Source organism: Peromyscus maniculatus, chromosome 6 (assembly GCF_049852395.1).
Source record: "Peromyscus maniculatus bairdii isolate BWxNUB_F1_BW_parent chromosome 6, HU_Pman_BW_mat_3.1, whole genome shotgun sequence".
NCBI lineage: Eukaryota > Metazoa > Chordata > Mammalia > Rodentia > Cricetidae > Peromyscus > Peromyscus maniculatus.
The window spans coordinates 110382432-110406735 of NC_134857.1; the positions used below are offsets into that span (position 1 = coordinate 110382432).

General features: G+C 43.5%; 1 protein-coding gene across 1 annotated transcript; it reads left to right on the plus strand.

Annotated features, from left to right (window-relative positions):
• Window positions 1-2976: 2976 nt before the first annotated feature.
• On the plus strand, window positions 2977-24196 carry Etnppl (ethanolamine-phosphate phospho-lyase). The gene is made up of 13 exons (XM_006970376.4): window positions 2977-3215; window positions 5671-5789; window positions 5995-6154; window positions 7975-8049; window positions 13414-13504; window positions 14727-14843; window positions 17388-17470; window positions 18013-18238; window positions 19180-19334; window positions 20714-20803; window positions 21079-21209; window positions 22684-22748; window positions 23894-24196. The coding sequence occupies exons 1-13, from the start codon at window positions 3040-3042 to the stop codon at window positions 24020-24022; spliced, it is 1617 nt and encodes a 538-aa protein (XP_006970438.2). The 5' UTR covers window positions 2977-3039; the 3' UTR covers window positions 24023-24196.
• The last annotated feature ends 108 nt before the right edge of the window (window positions 24197-24304 follow it).

Sequence of the window (24304 nt, forward strand, 5' to 3'; positions counted from 1 at the left end):
ATCAAGAAAACAACCCATGTACAAGTAGAGACCCACAACAGCTTTTATTTTGTAAATATTGAAGTGTGTGTCCAGTCAGTCAGTCATTCATTCAATACAGATTTATCAAAGCCTGTTGTGTTGCAAGCAGTATGCTAGTGGGGTACACTGGTAAACAACACCTAGCAGAGTTGTCTGGTCTGAAAGGCTGGTCGTGATAGGGAAAGAGGAGAGGGCACTCTTGGTTTTGTTTTTTAATTAGTTGAGAGCTGGCGTTGGTAATCAAGAATGACCTCTCTCAGGCTGTCTGCGACATTGAAACTGAAATTTGAAGCAAATGCTAAGTCTTCAGCTGACAAAGAGTAATCAAAACCCATGTGGAAAGGTCGAAGATGAGCCTGGAGAAGCAAACTGGCAGGCAGTCGCTGGGAGTGTCAGAAAGGGGACATCACCACCGCGATGCAGAGGCAGAGGTGGGATCCTGGGAAGAAATGACAGGAATGCAGATGTGCTTTCCACAGGTGCCCGTGGGCAGAGTGCTTGGAGATAGAGTTAATGGAATTTGAAAATAATTGGATATAGGAATGGGACTGGGGGGAGATGGAATTTTCTAGTGCTCCTACACTTTCTTAGTCTGTTTCTTTGGGGTCATTTATCATAACTGAAGCAATTTAAGCTATTACATTGTTAAACAATTTGTTATTTTTTTTATCACTCTGTCCTTCAACACTAGTGTTGATTAATAGAAACCAAGTCAAACTTATATTCATAATTTAAATGTGCTAACAGCAGCATTAAAAAGGAAAAAAAAAAGAGGTGAACTTAAATGTGCGTTGTATGTTGGCACAGCAAATCTCAGGTCTGACTGACCTCACACATCAGTCTGTAAGCACCTGTGGCGACTGCTTGTGTGCTGAACAGATCAGAGCCAGCACTAGTGAGTGAATGAGAGAGCCTCTGGGGATGAGGGAGCTGCTGAGGGTAGTGAAGCCTAGGAGGTAGGGCTACTCCATCCAGTCCACTGTCCTGCCTCTAGGACATCATTCCTGGAAGAGGGTGAGCACTTGTTAGATCGTGAATGAGCCAATAAATGCCTGGCAGAGGAAGACTTTCTAAAGCAATAGTTTGAGGCTTCAAAACAACCCCTAGCGAGGTAGACTAAAGCTTTCATTTTGAACTAGTAAGACTGAAGTGTCTAGGAGACATCAGGAAAGGAAGCGGGTGAGCCTAGGACTGAGAAGAAAGGGTGGAGAGGGCAGACAGGGAGCTGTAAACTTGGCACATCCTGACATCAACACCCGAAGGAATCATCAGATCACTGAGAAAGAATGCCAAGCAACCAGAAAGGAAGGGGTTTGGGACACTCCTTCCCAGACACCAAGTCATGACTTCATTTAAGATTTATTTACATTACTTTAAAGCCAAGAGAGATCATTTTTCAAACTAAGAAATACAACCCCCAGATACGAAGAAGACCAGCTCGCTTGTGGATGAGATGGATCTAGACCCCAAAACGCTAAGAGATGGTGTGAAGAATGTGGTTTAAGGTATGGGGACCTGTGGTGACATAGTGTGTACCCCAATAAAGCTTACCTGGGGATCAGAGGACAGAGACAGCCACTAAATTAGACATAGAGGTCAGGCAGTGGTGGCACACACCTTTAATCCTATCACTTGGGAGACGGATCTCTGTGAGTTCAAGGCCACACTGGGAACAGAGCTAGGCATGGTGGCACACACCTTTAATCCCAGCACTTGAGATCTCATATCTTTGCTTGGGAAAGACACACGCCTTTAAACACAGGAAGCGATATGGCAGGACACAGAAAGGTATACAAGGCGTGAGGAAGCAGGAACTCTCTCTTCAGACTGAGGATTTTATACAGGTAAAAGCTTGTGGCTATCCTGTTCTGCTTCTCTGATCTTTCAGCTTTCACCCCAATATCTGGCTCTGGGTTTTTTATTATAAGACCTTTTAAGATTCATGTTACAGAGACTATCAAGGAACGTGGGATTCATAGAAAGGGCATGATCATTCATGCTTTCTGCTGGTCTGAGTGATGTGAGGGTATGCCCTACAGTAGGCAGCGTCTTTCAGAACTAGATCACAATTACGTGTGGGATTTCATCCAAATACCTGGTGTTTGCCTTCCTTTTGTGATGTGGGACTCCACTTCTCCATCTGTCTTAGAAAATAAAATGTCCTAGAAGTACCTTAATATAAATCCATATCTTCATCCAAATGGTTGTTAGGTGAATTGAAACAAGCAAATTAGGCTTTCTCCGATGGTCTTCCAGAGCACAGAGTTGACTGGAATTCTACAGTCTGGACTCTGGCTGAGCAGTTGTACAACCTTGAATAAGCTGGCCCCCTCCCTAACGACTCTCCTTCTTATCAACAGAACCTACAAGGTGACTTCTAGTTCTAAAAGTAATTTATGGCGCAGTGGTTATCACTAATTAAGGTTTAATCAATCTCTGTACTTAACTTCAAGTTCCATCAGTATGAGAAGCCATCCTGGGGGGGAGAGAGGAGGGCAGGGGACCAAGAATGAGTTCCATGTTCACTACTGGGAATGGAGGGAATGTGGAATAAGAACTAGCCTGGCTTCACATGGGAGATTGGAGGTGTCTATATGGAACTGTTAAGAGTAGATGTTTGGAATACCAGATCAACCACTCCCCATCTGAGACATGTGACGTGGGAGTATGTGACCTATTACTTGTGCACAGTAAAAGGCAGGTTTGATTTACAAGATAATATAGAAATCCACTAAGAGGCAAGTAAGTAGATAGTGGGAAGGAGGGAATTTACAGGCAGAGGAGGAAGAAAAGCAGAACCCAGGCAAAGTTAGGAAAACAAAAGGTGAGGTCAATGGAATTACCAGATGGGGAGGGGCAGGGGACATCTGTAGAGAAGGGACTGGAGCCAGTCTGACTGGGAGCGGAGGTGGCCTGGCTGCTGACTTGCCAGCAGGCACCAGGTGGAGGAGGGGCACAGGAGGGAGGGACTTGGCGAAGGGCAAGGGCCGGCAACACTTAAATAGGGAATGACCCTAGATGTTTAATGCCACCAGTGACCTCCGGCGCCCAGGGCAGGAGACCACAGGAGGAAAAAATATCCTTTGTGTCCCAGGCTGCTCCGGAAAGAGGCACACTGACTGGAAGGGTGCGACCACCATGTGCGAGCTGTATTGCAAGCAGGACACCCTGGCGCTGCGGGGGAAGCACATCGGGTAAGGAGTCCTGGCTGGCAGGAAGGGGCAGAGGGCAAACAGCTGGAGCCGGGTGGGAGAGACAGCGCCACACCCGCGGGCTCTGCCGCGACGGGACTTGTACCTGTGGCTCCCCGAGATGGGTGAGCAAGCTGCTCGAGGTGGTAGCTCCTCGGTTCGCTGTCCTAGAAGAGGTTACACAGCCGTGGGAAACGAGCGCCCAGGGCGAGATGGTGAGCACGTCTCCGTGCTCATCAACGCTGCAGCTGAACCCAGACATGATTTGAATGCTGGCTCTGAAAACAAACTCAGTCTGACAACGTTTGTTTAAAGTGAACTTTTTCTGTGTGTTTGGTGGAGCAATAGAGGGTTTAAGCAGCTAGTGGAAAAACTTAAATCACCTGCGTAAAAAGCGGGGCTTTCGTGGGCGCGAGATAGCTTCCTCCTAAGCTGTGTCTTCACGTCGATTTCTAAATGCTGTGTTCTCCTGGCATTTGTTTTGTCCGTGTTATGTGTTAATAATATAGCAGTGTGTATAAGACTGGTCTGAGCTCTGGTCCTAGTTAGGTGTCTTGCTCATCCATCCAAGGCATATTAGTAACATTCCAGGAGTAAAGGAGAATGAGTGATATTGTGTCTGGGTTGTTTTTTTGTTTGGTGTGGTTTGGTTTGGTTTGGGGTTTGAGACAGGGTTTCTCTGTGTAGTTTTTGGTGCCTGTCCTGGATCTCGCTCTGTAGCCCAGGCTGGCCTCGAACTCACAGAGATCCACCTGGCTCTGCCTCCCGAGTGCTGGGATTAAAGACGTGCGCCATCAACTCCTGGCTATTGTTTTTAAAGGTCGAAGCACACATCATATGAAAGATGACTGTGCCCTAACACAGAGGAAGCAGCTGTCTACAGTGCATGTGTAGATGGTGCAGTCACCAAGGTCCAGACCACGGGATAAGGGAAAGAAGCAATGTGTTCAGGGCAGAGACGCTGAGCAGGTTCTAGTACAGAAACTCCTAGCTTTCACCAGGAAGGTTCTAAAAAGTTGAGGGGACCAAGACCTCTCGCAGTGGCCCAAATTCCTTCCCCAATCACTGATTGCCACCTTTAAAAACTAGATTCCTTTGGAAACAGTTTATGGGGGAAATGGCAAAGTTGTTTGTGAAAGGAGGAATGTAGTATGGACTGATGAGATAAGGGAGAATTTTACATCAAGTCTGATAGCCAAGGTGAGACATAACTTTAAAAGGCAGCGTCCTCTGCAGCCTGCAGCTCTCGGGAAGGCCTGTTTTCTGTATGCCTCTTAATTTGAAGATACAAAGTAATTGTTCAGTTTGAACCTCAAGAATTCTTTTTTTTTTTTTTTAGCTGATGCTTATAAACTAGCCTGGAAGTAGTGGCACACGCCTTTAGTCCCAGCAGTAGGGAGGCAGAGGCAGGCAGATCTCTGAGTACTAGGACAGCCAGGACTATACAGAAAAACCCTGTCTCAAAAACAAACAAACAAACAAACAAACACTCCTATATAAACTAGGAACTGGGGTATTCCTCTCTGGTGTAATGCTTGTCTAACAGACACAAGTGCTGGAATCCTGTCCCTAATGTTACACAAAAACCTACAGGGACCTGTACCACAGCCGCAAGTCACTTTAAAGTTTGAGGTTAGCCACTACTCCCAATAACCAATACACTTTCTAAACAGTTGCATATCATCCTAATATTTATATTTTATAAGTATTACAAAATTTCCACAAACCCCTCGAATATATGCAGAGTTCTTTTCCACATGCAAAAACACCAAAATACAAACAGTTTTAGGTCTTAAATGTCCATTGAGCCAAGAGCAGAAACCTCAGTAACATTTGTGTTTTACTATGTTATACCATAAATGTTCCCATAAATAACCAAGACTAACAGGGACTTCTGATTTTGCTCACAGAAGCATTCCAGAACAAATGAATTTAAATATTTAAGATGGGGAAACCATTTATTTAATCAGGGCAAGTGCCGCTCAAAATACATGAAAATCCTCTTCGTAGTATTTAACTCTTACGTTATTTACAGTTAGCTATTAATTTTCTAATTATTCGGAGAAAGAAGGGGGGAATAGGTGTAGGGATTACATGAGATAATATTTATTAAAATATATAGCAATTTTTGACATATCAGAAACCCTATGTCAACTTTTTTCTAATATAATAAAATTTCCCTAAGAAAAACGAGTTTTAAGCAAGCTGATTAGTGCTTACTTAAAAGAGCTGTTGAACTGTGGAAATTTTAACAGAGAAATGTAAGCTGTGATACCAACAGTGTATTAAGATGAGGGATTCCAAGCTAATATAAAAATGAAAAAATAATGCGGTCCCCAGGGCTGTTTTCCCTTTTCCTTATGAAACTGTAATTTTCCGCTGACGGTTGACCTCCATTGAGAAGGAAAAACACTGCGTTGTCTAACCAGACCCAAGTATCTGCTTTGCCTATGTCTAGGCCCTCATGCAAGGTTTTCTTTGCTGCGGACCCCATCAAAATCCTGCGAGCCCAGGGGCAGTACATGTTTGATGAGAAAGGCGGGAGGTACTTGGACTGCATCAACAACGTGGCTCACGGTAAGCATCCTGTGCGCGGGGCATCGGAGGAAAGGACGGGAGCCCAGTTCGACAGCTGCCCCTCGGCTGAGCGGCCCTGAAAGGGAAAAGCTTCAGTAAAATAAGGGGAGAACGGAACCCAACCCCCTTTTCTTTCCCGTCAAAATCCCCCTCTCCTCCCAAGCTCTTAGAACTGTTGACTCTTCCTTTATGTCCCACATTTTAGTGGGACACTGTCACCCAGAAGTGGTCAAAGCCGCGGCGAAACAGATGGAAATACTAAATACGAATTCTCGCTTCCTGCACGACAACATCGTGGAGTATGCCAAGCGCCTTACAGCCACCCTGCCACAGACGCTCTCCGTTTGCTACTTCACAAATTCGGGGTACGGGTCTGCTTTCCGGCATCCTCACTCCCCCTTTATGCCTGTGTACCTTTTCCGTTCGATGTGTGGTGTGGTACAGATGTTTAGAAAGATTTACGGAAATTCTTGCCACTCATTAAGTGACCTTTAGTAGGAGCGGAGCTTTTTTTTAAAAAAAAAATTTATTTTATTTTATTTTACAATACAATTCAGTTCTACATATCAGCCACGGATTCCCTTGTTCTCCCCCGTCCCGCTCCCCTCCCCTCCCCCCCAGCCCACCCCCCACTCCCCCCTTTTCCAGGGCAAAGCCTCCCCCAAGGACTGCGATCAACCTGGTAGACTCAGTCCAGGCAGGTCCAGTCCCTTCCTCCCAGGAGCTTTTTTTTATTGTTTAAGACTCTGAACCTGGAGTTGGGGATTTAGCTCAGTAGTAGAGCTCTTCAAGCGCAAGGCCCTGGATTCGATCCTCAGCTCCAAAAGAAAAAAAAAAAAAAAAAAAAAAAAAAGACTCTGAGCCTAACAGGATCCAGTGACATCATCTTGTCACAAAGTAAAGTATAATAAAAACATCGGGCTCACATGATCCTTTCAACACATAAATGCAGATCTCAGTCAGTAAATTATCCTACTAAACAAGTGATAATTTCGTAAGATTTTCTAACGGACTTGCTTTCCTACAAAAATTGAGCATAGTTTCCCAACACAAACACAAGAAAATCCAAGTAGCGATACATTCCAACTTTTAAATTCTGTAAGCACAAATGGCTATGTATCCACTCTATGCACAACTATACAGACATTAGAAAGTGTGGCTTGCACACACATGCCCAAGGATGTGTGAAGCTGCAAGTGTGATGTGATGTTTGGGGAAAGCTGAATATAGCATTCCTGTTTTCAAAAGTGATAAATGTATTGAATTTGATATTTAGAAAGCTATAATGTCTAGTGTATGATTTTCGGTGACACATTTTTCCACAAGGTATTTTATAATGAGAGCATCATTATTTTGTCTTATAAAGAACTGAGGAGGTATTTGAGAGTCTCCCATGTTGTTATAAATCATTCTTGCCTTTTATAAATATAATATTTAACTTTCATCTCTAGAGGATCCTAGACTCTCAAAGAGGGATGGTTCCAAACAGCAATGTCCTTCAAGAACACATCTGATACTGCATAGTTACTGAAAAAAAGTCTCAAAATCACACCGGTGCCTGTCTAAATCCTGGCAATGTGTCCAATCTGCTGTCAATCTTGTTCTGGTTGCTTAGCCTCTCCAAGGCTGTTGCCTCGCCCATAGAAAAGGAGATGGCAATTCTTGCCTTGCAGCATTATTGTGAGAATAAACAGAAGCAAACACTTAGCTGATCACAAGCATCCCTTGAGCAGTTTTTCTCCACATAAGAAGAGTATATTTAGACTCTTGAACTAGGTAGAAAAACTGTATGATGTTCATCTTAAAGATAAGGCAACTAATCAAGTATTGAGTCAATGCAGCATGGATTGGCAGCCAGGCTAGAGGGTCTACCCTCCCTCCTGAGATAGGGCGACAATGGGGCTTTTCAGTATCCTTAGAGCTAGTCATCACTGATGGGGCTGTGCGAAGCGGGAAGCTTGGCTGTAATTTTTCTGGGTTTCTTCTATGTGTTTTAGTCCTTAATGGCTGTGACATGTGTTAGAAAGTGACACTGAGAATTTAAGGTGACCAAGATGGACCGGGAAAGAGGACCTCAATTCCACATTATGCATTTCTGAATGTCATCTTACAATTTTTGTAACTAACTCTGAGCCATTCTAAGAAGAGATTGTCACTTTGTCCCTTCTCTGTCTTATCTCAATAGATCCGAAGCCAACGACTTAGCCTTACGCCTGGCGCGGCAGTTCCGAGGCCACCAGGATGTGATCACTCTCGACCAGTAAGTCTTAGACACAAGGTCTCCAAGGGAGAAGCCCCTTCAGAGCCAGAAGTGGGCCAATCTATACCGAACTTATCTATACTGAGACACAGGCCCTTATGGAAGAGGGTGGATGCATGGAACAGTGTTTTGAAATGACACAATAAGGTGCCAGTCTAGCTTAAATCCAGAGGCTAACTCACTCTTTCAAGCTCCTGAAAATGCGGGAGACTTTCCTGCATGTCCTGGCAGCTGCAGCCTTGTGGACTTATAAATCCTGGCTGACATCTGACACAATTGCACCTACTGCTGCCTCTGAATAACTCAATCTTTCCAAAACAAAAAAGAAAACCATAATTAATTTCTTTTTGTTTGTTTGTTTGTTTGTTTGTTTTTGGTTTTTGTTTTTGTTTGTTTTTTTGAGACAGGGTTTCTCTGTGTAGCTTTGCGCCTTTCCTGGAACTCACTTGGTAGCCCAGGCTGGCCTCGAACTCACAAAGATCCGCCCGCCTCTGCCTCCCGAGTGCTGGGATTAAAGGCGTGCACCACCACCGCCCGGCCCATAATTAATTTCTTTAAAATCCAAACATTTGCTTCACTATTGTGGTTAGCCACTGTACTTAATATTAAAGGTAGCAATTTATAGCAGATTTAAAACTTTAGTACTTCTTCATTTGTTCACAACTATTAATGGTCACATTACCTCCCCAACATGAACTTGCTCATTTTAAACAAAAATTTGACTGCCCTGTTTACTAACGTTTTCTAAATTACTTTGTCTGCCCTCTCACTCCACAAACCCAGAGTGGAACTAAGCATGGGACCTCATTCTGTGTCGTCCCGTAGACTCCTCTTGATGGGATTATCCATTTTCTATTGCTGCTGCCAGTATATGGGTTCAAATAATACAAAATTATCGTATTACTTCTGTGAGTCGGAAAGCTAAGCTAACTCACCGAGCTGAAATCAGGGCCATCTGGGGGCAATGCGGCTCTTCCACTTCTGTCTGTGTCTCACGGCGCACAGTCCCGGCCCTCATCTTCAAAGTCACCCGTCACCTCACTCGGCCTTTGCTTCTAGCCTCTCATCTCCATCTTTGCTCATCATGCTCCTGTCTCCTGCTTTCATGTCTAGGGCATTTGTGACTATGTGGGCTCCACCCAGATGATCTAGAATAAGGCCCTCACTGAGTGGTCCTTAATAGGCCTGAAAAATCATCTTTGCCATGAAGCATATTCTTAGATTCTGTGTATTAGAACATAAACATACCTGGGGTGGGGCATTTCTCTTTTAAAATTCTCATCCTCCATCACCTATGGACAACTATAATAATGTATTATATATATATATATATATATATATAATTAGAATTTATATATATAAATGAAAATCTAATTTAGCAATATAATTCAAAAAATGTTTTATTTTTCCTACAGTAATAAAAACCATGTAATAAAAAACATTATTATGGAAAATGATAATATGTTTGATGTATCTATTTTATGCTATTTGAAATGTTTTACTAGTCCATATTAACTATATATAATAATGGATTTCATTATGACATTTTCACACCTGTGCATTGTGTTTTCTAATCATATTCACCACCATTACCCTCTTGTCTACCTCACCCTTCTACTGACCCCTTTCCTCCTCCCGACTAACTCTGCATTCACTTTCACACCCTGTTACTTTTTATGTCATATAAAACATGTGGTATCTTACATGCATCTACTTTACCAAAGTTACTGTAGAACTGTTTTCACATTTCATCCCACACAGAATTCTTGAAATATGTTCCATTCCTCTAACTCAATTCTGACCAATAGAAACAGAAAGTGAGCCATGTATGGGATTTTAAATGTTCTTGTAGTTTGGGGTAGCCAACATGTTGTCATTTTAATATGTAATCAACATAAACTGTATTGACATGTATTACATTCTTTTTTTCTCACTGAGTATCAAAAATCCAATGTCTGTTTTACACGACAGCAAACAGACCAGTAACGTTGCAAGTGGGGAGGTGCCGCCATACCGTATCACGGTGCTGTTTTCACTGTACAGCACCCCCAGTGACAGGCACTGACTACATCTGTTGCCAGCACGAGCAGAGATCCTTCTACTTGGTCCTCCACAGGACACTCTGAGAATTCCTTAGGGATAAATTCCAGAAACAAGATGGCTGGCCAGCAAGGTGTATGAAGGTGCCGCTAATTTGACTGAAGGTTTCTATATTTGTCTCCAACATGGTTGCAACCCCAGACACAGCACAAGAAAGGTCCCCCTCTCCATAGGTCACCAAACCCAATACTAGCCAGCTTTCTGCTTTTTTTTCTAGTTGTTGCTAATCTAATGGGTATATCATATCTTAATTGGCATTGTTGATTTGAAAATCTTCTCATATAAATTTTATGATTTTTATCATCTCTTAGAGATTGCCTTTTCATATTCTTTACCATTTTTTTTTCAGTTAGGATTCTCATCCTTTTGTTGCTGGTTTGCAGTTTCCTGTACAATCTAGGCCAGGGGATCTCTATTCGGAATTATCTGTGGATGGGTTTTTAGACTTTTCTCTCCACATCTGCTGATTGCACTTCTGGGCAAGAAATAGAAAGAAAAATACCATCACCATGTGTGTGTTAAGTGAAAGAAAAGAATTTTGTAGCTACTCAGTCATCTCTCAGAAGAACTAGTGTTTGCCCGATGTCTCCAACCGAGCATCCTTTAGATAGCATCCCAATCAGAAAACCACGTCAATGCTTCCATATAAAATTGTGGCACTCCGAGCGGTGAGAGCGGGGGATGTCTCTGACTCTGTAGCCTGATTGGGGGACCCGTTCCTCCTGCCAGATCACCTCATCCAACCTTAGTGGACGAGGGGGTGTCTGGTCCCACTGCAGCTTGATAAACCATGGGATACCCACCTGTATCTGAAGAGGAACAGTGGAAAAGGAGTGGATGGGGTGGGGGGAGGAGGGAAGGTGGGGAGCTGGGGAGAGAGAAGGGTGGGGAAGCTTTGGTTAGGATGTAAAATCAGGAAAATTAAAAAGAAGGACAGAAAGAGGAGGAGGAGGAAGAAGAGGAAAACTCTTGTATAATATTAGAGGGACCAGCCTTAATATTATACATCCCAGGGGCTCAGGAGAGAGAACTACTAACGGCAAGGACTATTGTCAGGAAATATAATCTCAGCACACCGAGTTCTATAGTCCACTTGCTTTAATTCCTCTGGCATAACATCCTTTATACACAGCTTCAGTTCTGTTCTCATGTCTAGCTCCTTTCTTGCCTGATTTCTCTCTATATTTATCTACTGTCCCCTCTATGTTCTATCTTAATTCCTTTGTCTAGTTCTGCCCCTTCTAGGTTCTCATCCATCTTGTTCCTTCCCATATCATCTCCTCTCCCGTCTCCTTCTCCCTCATCTGGCTCTTCCTCATCTTCCATCTCGTTCCTCTAGTACTCTGCTGTAGCCCTTCAATCTACTTCTCTCCCATCTCAGTTTGTTCCTCTCAAGCTCTTACCCATCTCATTCTTCCATTCTCTTCTCTCTTCTCTGTCTTCTCCTGCCCTGGGAGTTCTGGTATATATACACTTACAAGCAGTATTTCCTTAGCAGTGCAAAGCCAGGCTTTCAGGGTCAAATGGAGGGGTGATAAGAATAGGCTTAATTGACACATCCACCAGGCCTTCTCAAACAGGTAACCTGGATGCTTAAGTCTGTTCTTAGAGAGTACAGAGGTATCTCTGATAAGGTACTTTCCTCCATCCGGTGATGGACCTGGCCGGATGCTACCAATAATGATAATTACAGGGAGGCTTGAACTGGGAGTTCTGGCTGAGCATAGCTGTTAGCACAGAAGGTTATCTAAAAATTCCTAGAAGTGGTTAGGTAAGTAGTTAGAGGTCTATAAAGTTAGTAAGGCTGTAAGAAAGGAGGGGTCTGAGCTAAATTGTGTAAAGCTATTACTTAATGTCTACCTGACCTAGGCGGTGTCCCCTTGTGGAATTTACCTTAAGTCAGGAGACTCGCCTGTGGGTTGTTATCACTGTTAATCCTCGGAAATTGGGTGACCACCTGGGTGATGCCTCCTTTAGTCCTTGAAAGTGGCTAGGGGAGATATCTGATTCCAGAGAAAGCCTTTCCTGAGGCTGTTCTCCAAATGCCTGGAATGTGTATGTCTAGAGAGTGATCAGTCTACATTGTTAGCCCTTCTTAGGGAAAAATCAATTGGGAAAACTATGAAGGCACACATGATTTTCATAACAGAATACAGCTGATATATAACAAGCCAAGTAACACCAAAAACTCCTTGGGATTTGGCTTCCTCTGGAGGAATTCCATGATTCCTCCAGGTAGTGACTTTGCCATAACCAGCTGAGTTCTTATGATATTCCTGCGGCCCGCAGCAGAAAACAAAATGTATTTCAGACTTACTAGCCAGGCATGATGGCACATGCCTGTAGGCCCAACTGAGACAGAAGAATCACTTGAGGCCAAGAGTTCAAGGCCGAGGTCTATGTTTTAAAAATGCAGGCTGGGGCCGGGCGGTGGTGGCTCACGCCTTTAATCCCAGCACTCGGGAGGCAGAGCCAGGTGGATCTCTGTGAGTTGGAGGCCAGCCTGGGCTACCAAGTGAGTCCCAGGAAAGGCGCAAAGCTACACAGAGAAACCCTGTCTCGAAAAACAAAACAAAACAAAAAAATGCAGGCTGGTAAGGTGGCTCAGCAGGTACTTGCCTGGCAAGCCTGACACCCTGAGTCTGGTCCCCTGGACCCACACGGTAGAAGCAAAGTCCCAACTCCTGCAAGCTGTGCCACGCTGCACATGCGCACACAAGAAATGAATGAGTGTTTAAAATGTTTAAGAACGTAGACAACTCAACCAGGCGATGGTGGCGCACGCCTTTAATCCCAGCACTTGGGAGGCAGAGGCAGGTGGATCTCTGATCTACAAAGTGAGTTCCAGAACAGCCAGGACGGTTATACAGAGAAACCTTGTCTCAAAAAAACCAAAACAAAACCAAAAAAAGAATGTAGAAAACTCAAATCTCAAGACTGCATGAAGATATAAAAACGTTCAAGTTTAGAGAATCTAATATAGCAATATAATTCAAAAATGTTTATTTTTCCTACTGTAATAAAAACCATTGCCTATGAGGACATATACTGGACTTTTCATGTACTTCATCACATGTATGAGGGGAAATGGACATATCAAATGGCCGGTACTGTCGTGACAGACTAGATCTGGTTATACAATGTGGCACCGGCATTGAAATTCTCCCCAGACGATTAACACAGGGTGGTTATAAAGACTGCTTTCATATACTAGAAAAACACCTTTCTTGGAAAATTTTCCATTGCTTTTCTTTTTCATTTCAGTGCTTACCATGGCCACCTGTCATCATTGATTGAGATCAGTCCCTATAAGTTTCAGAAGGGCAAAGATGACAAGAAGGAATTTGTGCACGTGGTAACTATCCCCAAGTCCTGGGAGGAAAATGCTGGGGGCTAGAATGTCTACTGTCATCCAGCCCAACCCTCAAAGCAGAGCGGAACCAGGGGAGAGAAAGGAAGGTTCAGAGCAGTTACGTAACATGCTGAACTCGGGGCCACACACTGGCAGTATGTGGCTCATAGTGAGAATCGTCGTAGAAAAGTTTAGTGGTAGAATTGGTAGATCAGATTTTTAACAGCTACTGTTTCATTTTTGTGCCCGCTCATCTTCAGTTACTCTTCCGATTACTAGTACTAGATCAACACTCAGAGCTAAATGAGTTTCTATGACTGTCATAAAAATAATTTACATAAAGCAGAAGCCAGAGGCCTCAAACCAGACCAACGACTTGTTGCAATGAACACTTACAAGTAAAGATGTGTGGACTGAAGGGTACACTGTGTGACTCTTTTGTCCCACTACAGCATCCATACCAAGACTTTTTGTTTTGCTTTGTTTGTTTTTGCTTTTTGTTTTTTCATTTTTCCTTTAAAATTTATTTTATTTTGCAGGGGAGGTTACAAGGGCCAAGGGCAGATATGAAGGGACAGGGAGATGAATGGGATCAGAATGCAGGATGTGAAATCCACAAAGAATCAATCAATAGTTTTAAAAAAAGAATGATAAATTTTTTTTAAAAATTTATATAAATCATAATTATGTAAATACTGTGAATTGTTATAAAGGTCTAGTACATCAAATAGAGAAGCCAGACAAGTTGTCAAAACAGTGAAATTCATTTCCTATGGTTGTGTTAATTGAGGGTCAGTAGACTCTCTGAGAATCCTCACTGCTTTATTTCAAGACCTTAAGAATAAGCGCTAAGGCATCCAAGTTTCCTACAAAATCATGGTATGTGATATAATCAATAGTCCAAGTTTTTTTTACATATAGTCATTAGTTCAGTCTCCACTTCTTGTTATTTTTATATGATGTCATTGCACTTATCAATCTGAATTTGCTTTCTATGTGAATAGGGATAAAGTTTTGATTTAGAGGGTCTGGGATTTCTAAGCTCCAGCTCACAATTCAAAGATGTCAATTCATTCAGAAATGTACAGAAAGATAAGAGGCACTGGGGTGCTGGGGTCCACATGGCCACCCTCCAACATGCCCTGGTGGGGAAACAGATGTTCCCTTGGTTTTCAAGTTTGGTCAAGAGGCAAATAATGAGAAACTATACCATCTGATGTTCTAGGCACCAAGTCCAGATACTTACAGAGGGAAATACAGAGAGGACCACAAAGATGCAGCCACAGCATACGCAGACGAAGTGAAGAAAATCATTGAAGAGGCGCATAGCAACGGAAGGAAGGTGGGCATTGTGGGAAACGCTTTTGACGTCTTTTTTGGACATAGTTCTAATAGTTGGAATTCTCTACAAAGAAGAAAGAGGATTAAATCTAAAATTCCCTTCTGTTCTTTGCTGGTTGCATTTTCACTTGGTTTGTGTTTCAACAGTGCACTGTCCTGGTAAATTTTTATTTATCTTAGAAATATAATCACTTACCCTTCCTTCTCCAGTGCTGATGGCCTAACTCTGATCTCTCAGGTACTAGACAGGGTCTCGTTCCTAAGGTCAGGCTCTTCCAACTGTGAAGATCATGGGGGAAGCAAAGAGGCCGAGGGACATCAGTGTCAGGACCAGTCCAAGCTCTCAGATCCTCAGGGGAGCTGTGGTACTGCCCAGAGCTAGTGGGTTTCCCCGAACCACAGAACTGAGGCTCAGCTCCTCACTAAGCCAAGGCAGAAACACAGCCTTTCCACCTGGGCCCTTCTGCCTGGGCCCGGACTTCCCAGACAGCACCGGAGTTCTCAAGAGCAAGAAAGGCATTCATGTTTTCAGACTTAGCCCTGCTGGCCACAGATTCACTTTCTATTCTCCACCCACCGCAGGGCTACCTGGGTGCAGATTAAACACAATTTGACATCCCGTGGTTTGTGGCATAGACCTGACGATACAAATACTTCATTAAATAGAAATGATTTGCCCTTTCTAGTGAATTAAAATATTTTTGCCTTCATGACAGGAGAGCCATTCTGGTTTCTAGAGTGTCTCCCCTGCCACACACACACACACACACACACACACCCCTACTTCCACACTCCCAGCCCCATCCCTGCTTTGCTTTCAAGGTCCTTGTAACACCTCTGTGCAGACCGGCCCAAAGGTCTACCTACTAAAGGAGCTTAGGAGTCTCCTTCCTGTACTTTCAGATGGTAAATAATGCTTTCAAAAAAGATTTTTTTTTCCTGAACAAGAGGATATGAATTCTGTTGCTAATGGGGGGCCAAAGGTTTTTGCTGTGTTTTGGTTTGGGTTTTTTGTTTTTTTTTTTTGTTTGTTTGTTTGTTTGTTTGTTTGTTTTTAGCATTATCAGTACTCTACAGTTTGGGGTTTGATGCCACCATGTTGTCAAGGCTGAAAGCTATGAAGAAATAAATAGGGGGCATATGCTTCTAAATGTTAGCTGTGCTTGGGAAGTCATGGAAGGTCAGAACAGAGATCTCTGGAGTCAGCAGCCTTATTTTATAGCTAAGACACTGAATGACTCTGAGGTGCAGGCTAACCCATGTTCAGGCAGCTGATTCTCTTGGAAGCTGACTTGGTTCTCTGGAGTTCTTTCCTCGTGCCTTTCTTTAGCTTCTTCCTCTTCCTTCAGTGATGGCTGCTTTGAACTCCTCCTCCCATGGTCTCTGACACGCTTCCCCTCTGGTTTCTGTTGAGATGCCCAGCTGTGGAGGAAAGGCTGGTTCAAATCCAGACCTAGAGGTATAGCAATGTAGCCCTGGTGTGGATCCAGATGCCGTGTACCCACTCCCTGGGTGCCGGACTCTAGCCTCAAGCAGTCCTACACTACTGACTTGGGAATGGGCATCAAGCTCATGCCTTTTGAACCTAGATCAGTTTGCAAAAGTTCCTACCACAGACATCAAAACATTACTTTTACTCAGCACAACCTGCCCAAAAGATTGCCTCTTAAGCCGGGCGGTGGTGGTGCATGCCTTTAATCCCGGCACTCGGGAGGCAGAGGCTGGCAGATCTCTGTGAGTTCAAGGCCAGCCTGGACTACAGAGAGAGTTCCAGGACAGGTGCCAAAGCTACACAGAGAAACCCTGTCTCAACGCCCTCCCCCTCAAACAAAAAGATTGCCTCTTAATTATGAAGTCCTCCTCTCATGGCCTCCATTTCCCATGGTGGCTTTCCTGGCATCATTTAGATCCATGCTCTTCTGCCACAGACAGCTTTTATTTGTAACTAACAGTCTATGTGGCACTCCCCATGGGTCTGTTTCTAGCCATTTTAAACCTACTTGAAGGGCTGGAAAGATGACTCAGCCGTCAAGAAGAACACATACTTCTCTGGCAGAGGACCCAAGTGTGGTTCCCGGCACCAATATCAGGTGGTTCACAACTGCTTACAACTCCATCTCCAGAGGGCTTGGGATTTCCTTGAGCATCTGCACACATGTACACACTCATATACATAGAGGCGGGGGTGCACATACATAAAACTAAAGATAAATCTTTACAATACTGTGTTCTTGGGGCTGGAGAGATGGCTCAGCCACTAAGAGCACTTATTCTCTCAAGTCCCAGGTTTGGTTCCCAGCACCTACATGGCAGCTTAAGAACTATCTGTAACTTCAGTTGCCGAGGATCCAATGCCCTCTTCTGGCCTCCTTGGGCACTGCATGTATATGGTGCATGGACATACATACATGCAAAACACCCATACACATTAATAAAAATAAATCTTTAAAATAAAAACCTATTGTTTAGGAGGGAACTCTCCCTTTTAGGGGGTAGGAGGGGAGCCTATCTTGTCTAGATTTTGACCCCATCTTCTCTTGTATAGATTGCCGCCTTTATTGCTGAATCCATGCAGAGTTGTGGTGGACAAATTATTCCTCCAGCAGGCTACTTCCAGAAAGTGGCTGAGTATGTACTTGACTTGGGCATCCTTGGTCAAGCTGAGGGCACTGTGGCAAGTCTACAAGGTCTTACTTCCAGATTAGCTGGCAAAAAGCTGCTGCTGACTGCCTGTAGCCTCGGGACTCTGGATGTCCCCTGATCATAACCAAGATCCAGCAGATAGAGAGTTTAACATGGTCCAGTGTCCAGAACTCTATACTCAAGCTCCTGCAGGGCAACCTGTCTCGTTGGCCCATACCTTACACCTTGCTAATTAGTAAACACGTGAAGATTAACCCTGGTAATAGCCACTTGTCCAACTCTCTTCCCAGGTGAAATGTTGTAGTACAGCTTACCTTAAGTAGCATACATCCGGGCAATATGGGGTAAATCTCATCTAGAAATCATGTGATTACCCTATAATGTCTCTCCAAGGTTTTGAGTCCTAGAATATTTTTAACACAGACGGAGGCTTTGAGTTAACACTTCTCTGTCTTCAATAGTCTCCTTGGGCAGTTCTGGGGACACTCGATGGTCTGAGGGCATCAACATAGATCTTTGCTTTCTAGACACGTTCGCAGAGCAGGGGGCGTGTTCATTGCTGACGAAGTTCAAGTAGGCTTTGGCAGAGTTGGGAAGCATTTCTGGAGCTTTCAAATGCACGGTGAAGACTTCGTTCCAGACATTGTCACCATGGGGAAGCCAATGGGCAATGGTCACCCCATGTCCTGTGTGGTGACAACCAGAGAAATTGCAGAAGCCTTCAGCAGCTCTGGCATGGAGTATTTTAACACGGTAAGGTTGGGTTCACAGCTCTGATTCTAAGAGGGGGAAATCATGCATATTCTTAGACTTTCTTCCAACACAATAAAGAGAAGGGCTCCATGTTACCCTAAACCACTGTAATATTCTTGTCAAACTTCAACCAAACCAGACTATTTCCTTTGTATTCTTTCCTTGTACATTTCCTCTTCCGATAACATTCTTGTTAGGTTTCTGATAACAGATCGCTATCCTGCTAATCTTCGGTGCTTTATTTATTAACAGACAATGTGATCTTTGTGTTATATTGAAATTTCCTGAACACTTTGAAAGCCTTTAGATGATGTGTTACCATGAACGTTAGTCAACCCTCATAAGAGATGCTCAGTGTTGATCTTTGGAAAGCTTTATTTCTGTGGCTTTATTCCCCCAAAGTAAGAAGCTTTAGGCTTGGAAGAGTCACTGTAGTATGCTCAGCAGCAACTGTTATAGCCAAAGCAAGCATCCAATCATAGGAGTTTGTTTTTCAGAAGAAATAGTGCTTAGCAGTTTTCTTTCAGATCTTTAAAGACAGACACACTGATTCACCTTACTGAACCACACTTTGGAATCTTTAATTCACAATCTAACACTTTCTGTTGTTATTTGGATGAACCAATGGATCCCTTATAATCCCTCACACTAGATACACACATCCTGGAGAATATAACCACGAGTAAATTTTCACTCAATCCCAATGAATAAAATCATTCTGTCTTCTAAGCCTGAGAGGTTAGTATTACAAAAGAAAATTCAGTTAAAATTTTTACATATACAGCAAGCATTCTTGCCTTTAATAACAATAGACACCTTTGTGGGGACTGCTGAAGGCATTAAAATTGGTTTTGTTTTTCAGACATATGTTGAATGGCAAATTTCTGGTGAATGAACCAATACCACTAATTCCATTATTGTTTTCTCATCTTTGTCTGTAGTATGGAGGGAATCCGGTGTCCTGTGCGGTTGGGTTGGCTGTGCTGGATGTAATTGAGAAAGAAAACCTTCAAGGAAATGCTATCAGAGTGGGGAACTACCTCACTAAGTTGCTGGACGAACAGAAGGCTAAGCACCCAATGATAGGGGACATCAGGTCTGTTGACTGACCATCATGCACTCATTTGTTTTTCCATAACAATCTTGTAAACTTGAAAAGTTGAATGAAAGTATATGGCACACTGAGAAACAGAGAAAGCAAAGATTGGTCCTAATCCGGGACTTGGGAACCACCCTGGTAACATTTGGGTACATATTTTCCCTCATATTTATAGGTTTTCTTTTCCGTAAAGTTAGGATAATTTTAAGCCCAAGAGACGAAAGGAAGGAAGATAAGATGACTCCAAATGGTCTGTGGATAAGGTGGAAAAGGCTATCTCCATTGCTGGGTGTTTGTCATAGATGGTTATAAAAACTTGCAGTCGTGAATACCCTGAGAAGTGAAATGGTGGCAAGTGTTGTCTGAGGACTGGGGAGATTGCTCAGAAGGTGAAGAGTTTGCTGTATAAGCTCAGGGACCCAAACTGGTCCCCAGAACTTACATAACAAAGCCAGATGCACTGGTGCTCACCTGTAATCATAGCACTCACAGCCTATCCTAATCAGCCAGTTTCAGGCCAGGGAGAGACCCTGTGTTAAGAGGGATGGCCCCTGCCTAACACCACTGAGGTTGGCATCTGCCCACCATGGGCACATGCACACACGTGTCTATGCACACCTACATTCCCTACACATACATACATGCATCCAATATAAACAGAAAGTTGTTTAAAGTATGATTCTGTTATAAAATCAAGTGAGGTGTGTGGTTGATATATTGTGCACCCTAATAAAGCTTTCCTGAGAGATCAGAGGAATAGAACAAGCCACAGCCAGCCTTACCTCACCAACTCCTCAGCTGATCCTGTTTCCACAAATCCTCAGACTGAAAGCCTTGGAGTCCTCACCCCTGAGGGTCTCCATTGAACTGCTCTAAAAAGCTCCTAGTTCCTGGTCCTCACGCCTTATATACCTTTCTGCTTCCTGCCCTCACTTCTTGGGATTAAAAGCGTGTGTTCTTCCCAAGGAAAGACATGAGATCTCAAGTGCTGGGATTAAAGGCATGTGCCACCATGCCTGGTTCTGTTCCCAGCGTGGCCTTGAACTCAGAGATCCAGAGGGATCTCTGCCTCCCGAGTGATAGGATTAAAGACGTGTGTGCCACCACTGTCTGGCCTCTATGTCTAATCTAGTGGCTGTTCTGTTCTCTGGTCCCCAGGGAAGTTTATTAGGGTGCACAGTACATCAACACAGAGGTGGGAAATCTCTGACGACAAAACATGTTTTGAACATGAGAAGCAAGTGTGACACTGGAGGTGTCTTGAGTTAAAGTCAGTTGCATTTCCACTTAAACGATGTCACACTCAGCTCGGCATTAGCCATTTGGTGACAGTATGGGGCTCAGAGTACACATGGACTCTTTTTCCTCTCCTTCAGGGGTGTTGGCCTTTTTATTGGCATTGATTTGGTGAAGGACCATGAGAAAAGGACGCCTGCAACAGCCGAAGCCCAGCACATCATTTACAAGTAAATTCATCTCGTCTCTTTGCTGTCTTGGCCCCTTGAGCACTTGATTGACTTCCTTTAATCTCTCTGGAAAAGGAGACCCTAAGACTCAGTTAAACCTGGGCCTTTTACAATGGAGATTCATGAATGCACTGTGTGCTCACGGCCCTTCATCCCCCACTGCATGTGCTCACTGCTCTTCATCCCCCCCCCCCCCCCCCCCCGCACATGCTCATGGCCCTTCATCCCCCCACACACACACATGCTCACAGCTCTTCATTTCCTGCACTGATCAGGATGAAAGAAAAAGGAGTTCTTCTCAGTGCCGATGGCCCTCACAGGAATGTGCTCAAAATAAAACCACCCATGTGCTTCACAGAAGAGGACGCAAAGTTCATGGTGGACCACCTTGATGGCGTTTTAACAGGTTGGTCACCATCTTAAAGATGCCTCTCCCTTCTCTCCCAAGCTTTGCAATGCCCTTCCCTGGCCTCCCGTTCATTAGGAAAAAAATAAATGGATAACTTCCTCTTCAAACTAGAATCAGATAGCCGCAAAAATAAACTATGTAGATTCTTAATTACATCAAAATTTTCCGTTTATATTCACACAACTCCAAATATTAGTTTCCAGTAAATTAGCACATTGCTACTATTGCTTGTTTGGTTAGTTAGGGAAGGGTGCTTGTTGTTTGTTTGCTTTTTAGACAAGGGCTCGCTGTGTAGCCCAGGCTAGCCTTAGAATCAGGATCCTCCTGCCTCAGCTTTGTGAATGCTGGGGTTACCATCGCGCTCTGCTCACCTTGTTTTGTCAACCATTTCTCTTTCCTGTAGACAATAAGCAGGGCTTTCCCAGCTGTGTGTCTGCACTGGGCCTCCCTCCACTAACGCTGTGTAGTTTCAGCATTGAACCATTAGGATGATGAGTGTCAGCCTGCTTTGGTAGTGTATATTCACAAGCCTAGCTAATGTTCAGGTGACAAGGCGTGAGGACATGGGCTCCAGGTCAGCCTGGACTGTTCATTCATATTATTCATAACAGAAAGTAAATTAGTTCAATTATATATCAACTGCATTGGAGAGGAAGTAAGCACTATAAACCAGTGTTGAAATCATAGACCACTGTAATAGTAGCCCATTTTTATTGTTGTTTAGTTTTATTCATATTATAGATATGTATTCAGCCTCTCTGCTCAGTTCCCAACTGTTGGGGCTAAAATACAATGAGAAGTCACAAGTCAACACACCATAGATCATTGATGTTTGGAAACTTCTACCTCAGCCTGGTGTTGAACTCAGAGAACATGCTCATGCCCAAACCTGTCGAATATCCTCACAAATTGATGTGTCCTGTGGTCCCACAGCACCAGGTAGAAGAGTCCAGAGTAGAATGCCTTGTTCACCAGGTCTGAGCCTGCTCAGACTGAACTGAATGATACTTATTAGCAGCCCAGAAGAATTTGACTATGTTAACCAGACTTGGGTAAAACAGGCTCAGTGCCATGAACAATTTACCAGTGAAAAACGAAAGTCAAAATATAAACTAGAGCTGGAGAGATGGCTGAGCTGTTAAGAGTGCTAACTATTCTAAAGGACCAGGGTTCAATTCCCAGCACCCAGACAGTGGCTTACAACCATCTGTAACTCCACTTCCAAGAGATTCGTACCCTCTGATTTCTAAGGGCACCAGGCACACACTTGGTGCACAGACACACATGGAAGCAAGACACCAATACACATAAACTAATAGTAATAAAAGAGTTTTGAAAAAATGCAAGCCAGTAGTTCTAATAGTAATATTTGTTAAGTGCATTACATTGCCTCTCTAGTCCTTCCTTATTAAGGATATTCTTCTACAATATTTTTTCAATTATGTTGGTCAAACTCTATATTTTCTTTTAGCTTTAGAAGTCACAGAAACCAAGAGTGACCATGTGATCTCTAAGAATACAGTTTGCAGTACAAAGGTAAGAGGGAGCTACTTTGCTTTTAGGGGAAAGCTTTAAGCGTTGGGGGTTATGGGATAGCTTTGTTTAATATACAGTGACCAATAGAACAAAAGCAGCCTTGCTAAGGTTGGATTGTCTTTGCAATTTTGAGTGCACAATTAAGTTCCCAGAGCCAATGGTGTATCATTTGCAAGAAATGAAACCAAAAAACCATTCTCACCAGTTTATTCTCATATAGAATAAATATATAAAAACCAAGGGCCTTTCTCTTCTGGCCTATAGAGACAGCTTTCAAATATGGGGAGAAACTAACAAATGGTCTGAGCTTTCTCACGGTGGCTCAGAAAGCCACCTGCGGTCACCTCTGGTTCTCACAATGCTCTTCAGTTCCCACAATGCTCTTCGCCATCTACATGTGCCTTAGCAGCCAGGTTATGAAACACTGAAAACTGGTTCTGAATGAGCTAAGGAGGAAGATTCCACAGCAGCCAGGAGCCCCGGGAATCACTGCCACTGGGTGGCCTACTTTCTGCCCTTGGTGCATTTCCAGCAGAGAGGGCTTTTCCATTTTCTTCCTGAGCTGCCCATGGTGTGAGAAAGAGCAGAAAGAGTGCCCAGGCCTGGAAACAGAAAAGCAAAACCTTGAGAGGTTTTGTTGCATAATCTGTTATTTGTTTCTAGCTCAGATGCTAAGGGAACATTCAGTGCCCAGGGCCTGCCTGTGCACCCAGTGCAGTCAGCAAAGTCCTTTTCATGGTTAAAAAAACATCGGGGTGTTTGAATGAGAGCAAATGATTTCTAACAAGACACCCTCTGTCTCTTCACACAGCACAAACCAGTCATGGGGACCCATTATTATTGAAAGGGCAGGAGCAGTTTATCAAATCTAGGTCAAAATAACAGCTGCTTAAATGGAATCACTCTGCGCTGACTGGCCAGGATCTTGAAAAAACAAGAGTTCACAGTAGGGAATTGCACCCTGAAGCTAGTCGAGTTATTGCACATGCATAAAAGTTTGCCCTGGAATCTCAGAATTGATGTTGACATCACCTTTCAAATGCCTGGTATTTTCTTGGGGTGGGGGGTCCTGTTAAATCAGCATAAGGAGGTTGGGTAATAGCAGAGGTGGACATCCATGGGAGTTTTGTGGTCCTGTCTTGCAGGTGCCTAAGGAGGTCCACGTGGAATTGCCCAACCACAGCGCCATGGAGTCCAGAGAAAACCACAGCAAGAAGAGAAATGGTGTATGCTCAGATGAGCACACACGGCTCAGCAAAAGACTCAAGACATGAAAGATGAGCGTTACACAGCAGATAAATATCCATGGGTAAAGAGCAAGTGGATGCATCTCACCTCCTAGTCATCCTGTGAATTAGAATTTTCAATCTGCCTAATTTGTACATTAAAAGATAGATTAGTAATATCAATAAACAAAGTGATAAGCTGTATCAACATTATTAATTCAACCTCTGGCCTATTAATTCCTTACCTGCCATTCTGAAGTATTTATGCTACTAAAACTGAGTTCTCAAATGCAAAACGCAGCTGGATGCTTTACCTCTTGTGTTTTAATG

Bases quoted from the DNA above. Each gene is read 5' to 3' on its own strand.
- Etnppl (XM_006970376.4), top strand. From the start codon at position 3,040: ATGTTTAATGCCACCAGTGACCTCCGGCGCCCAGGGCAGGAGACCACA. The intron at 18,239-19,179 runs GTAAGGTTGGGT...CTTTGTCTGTAG, and splicing joins GCATGGAGTATTTTAACACG to TATGGAGGGAATCCGGTGTC. The intron at 21,210-22,683 runs GTTGGTCACCAT...ATTTTCTTTTAG, and splicing joins CCTTGATGGCGTTTTAACAG to CTTTAGAAGTCACAGAAACC.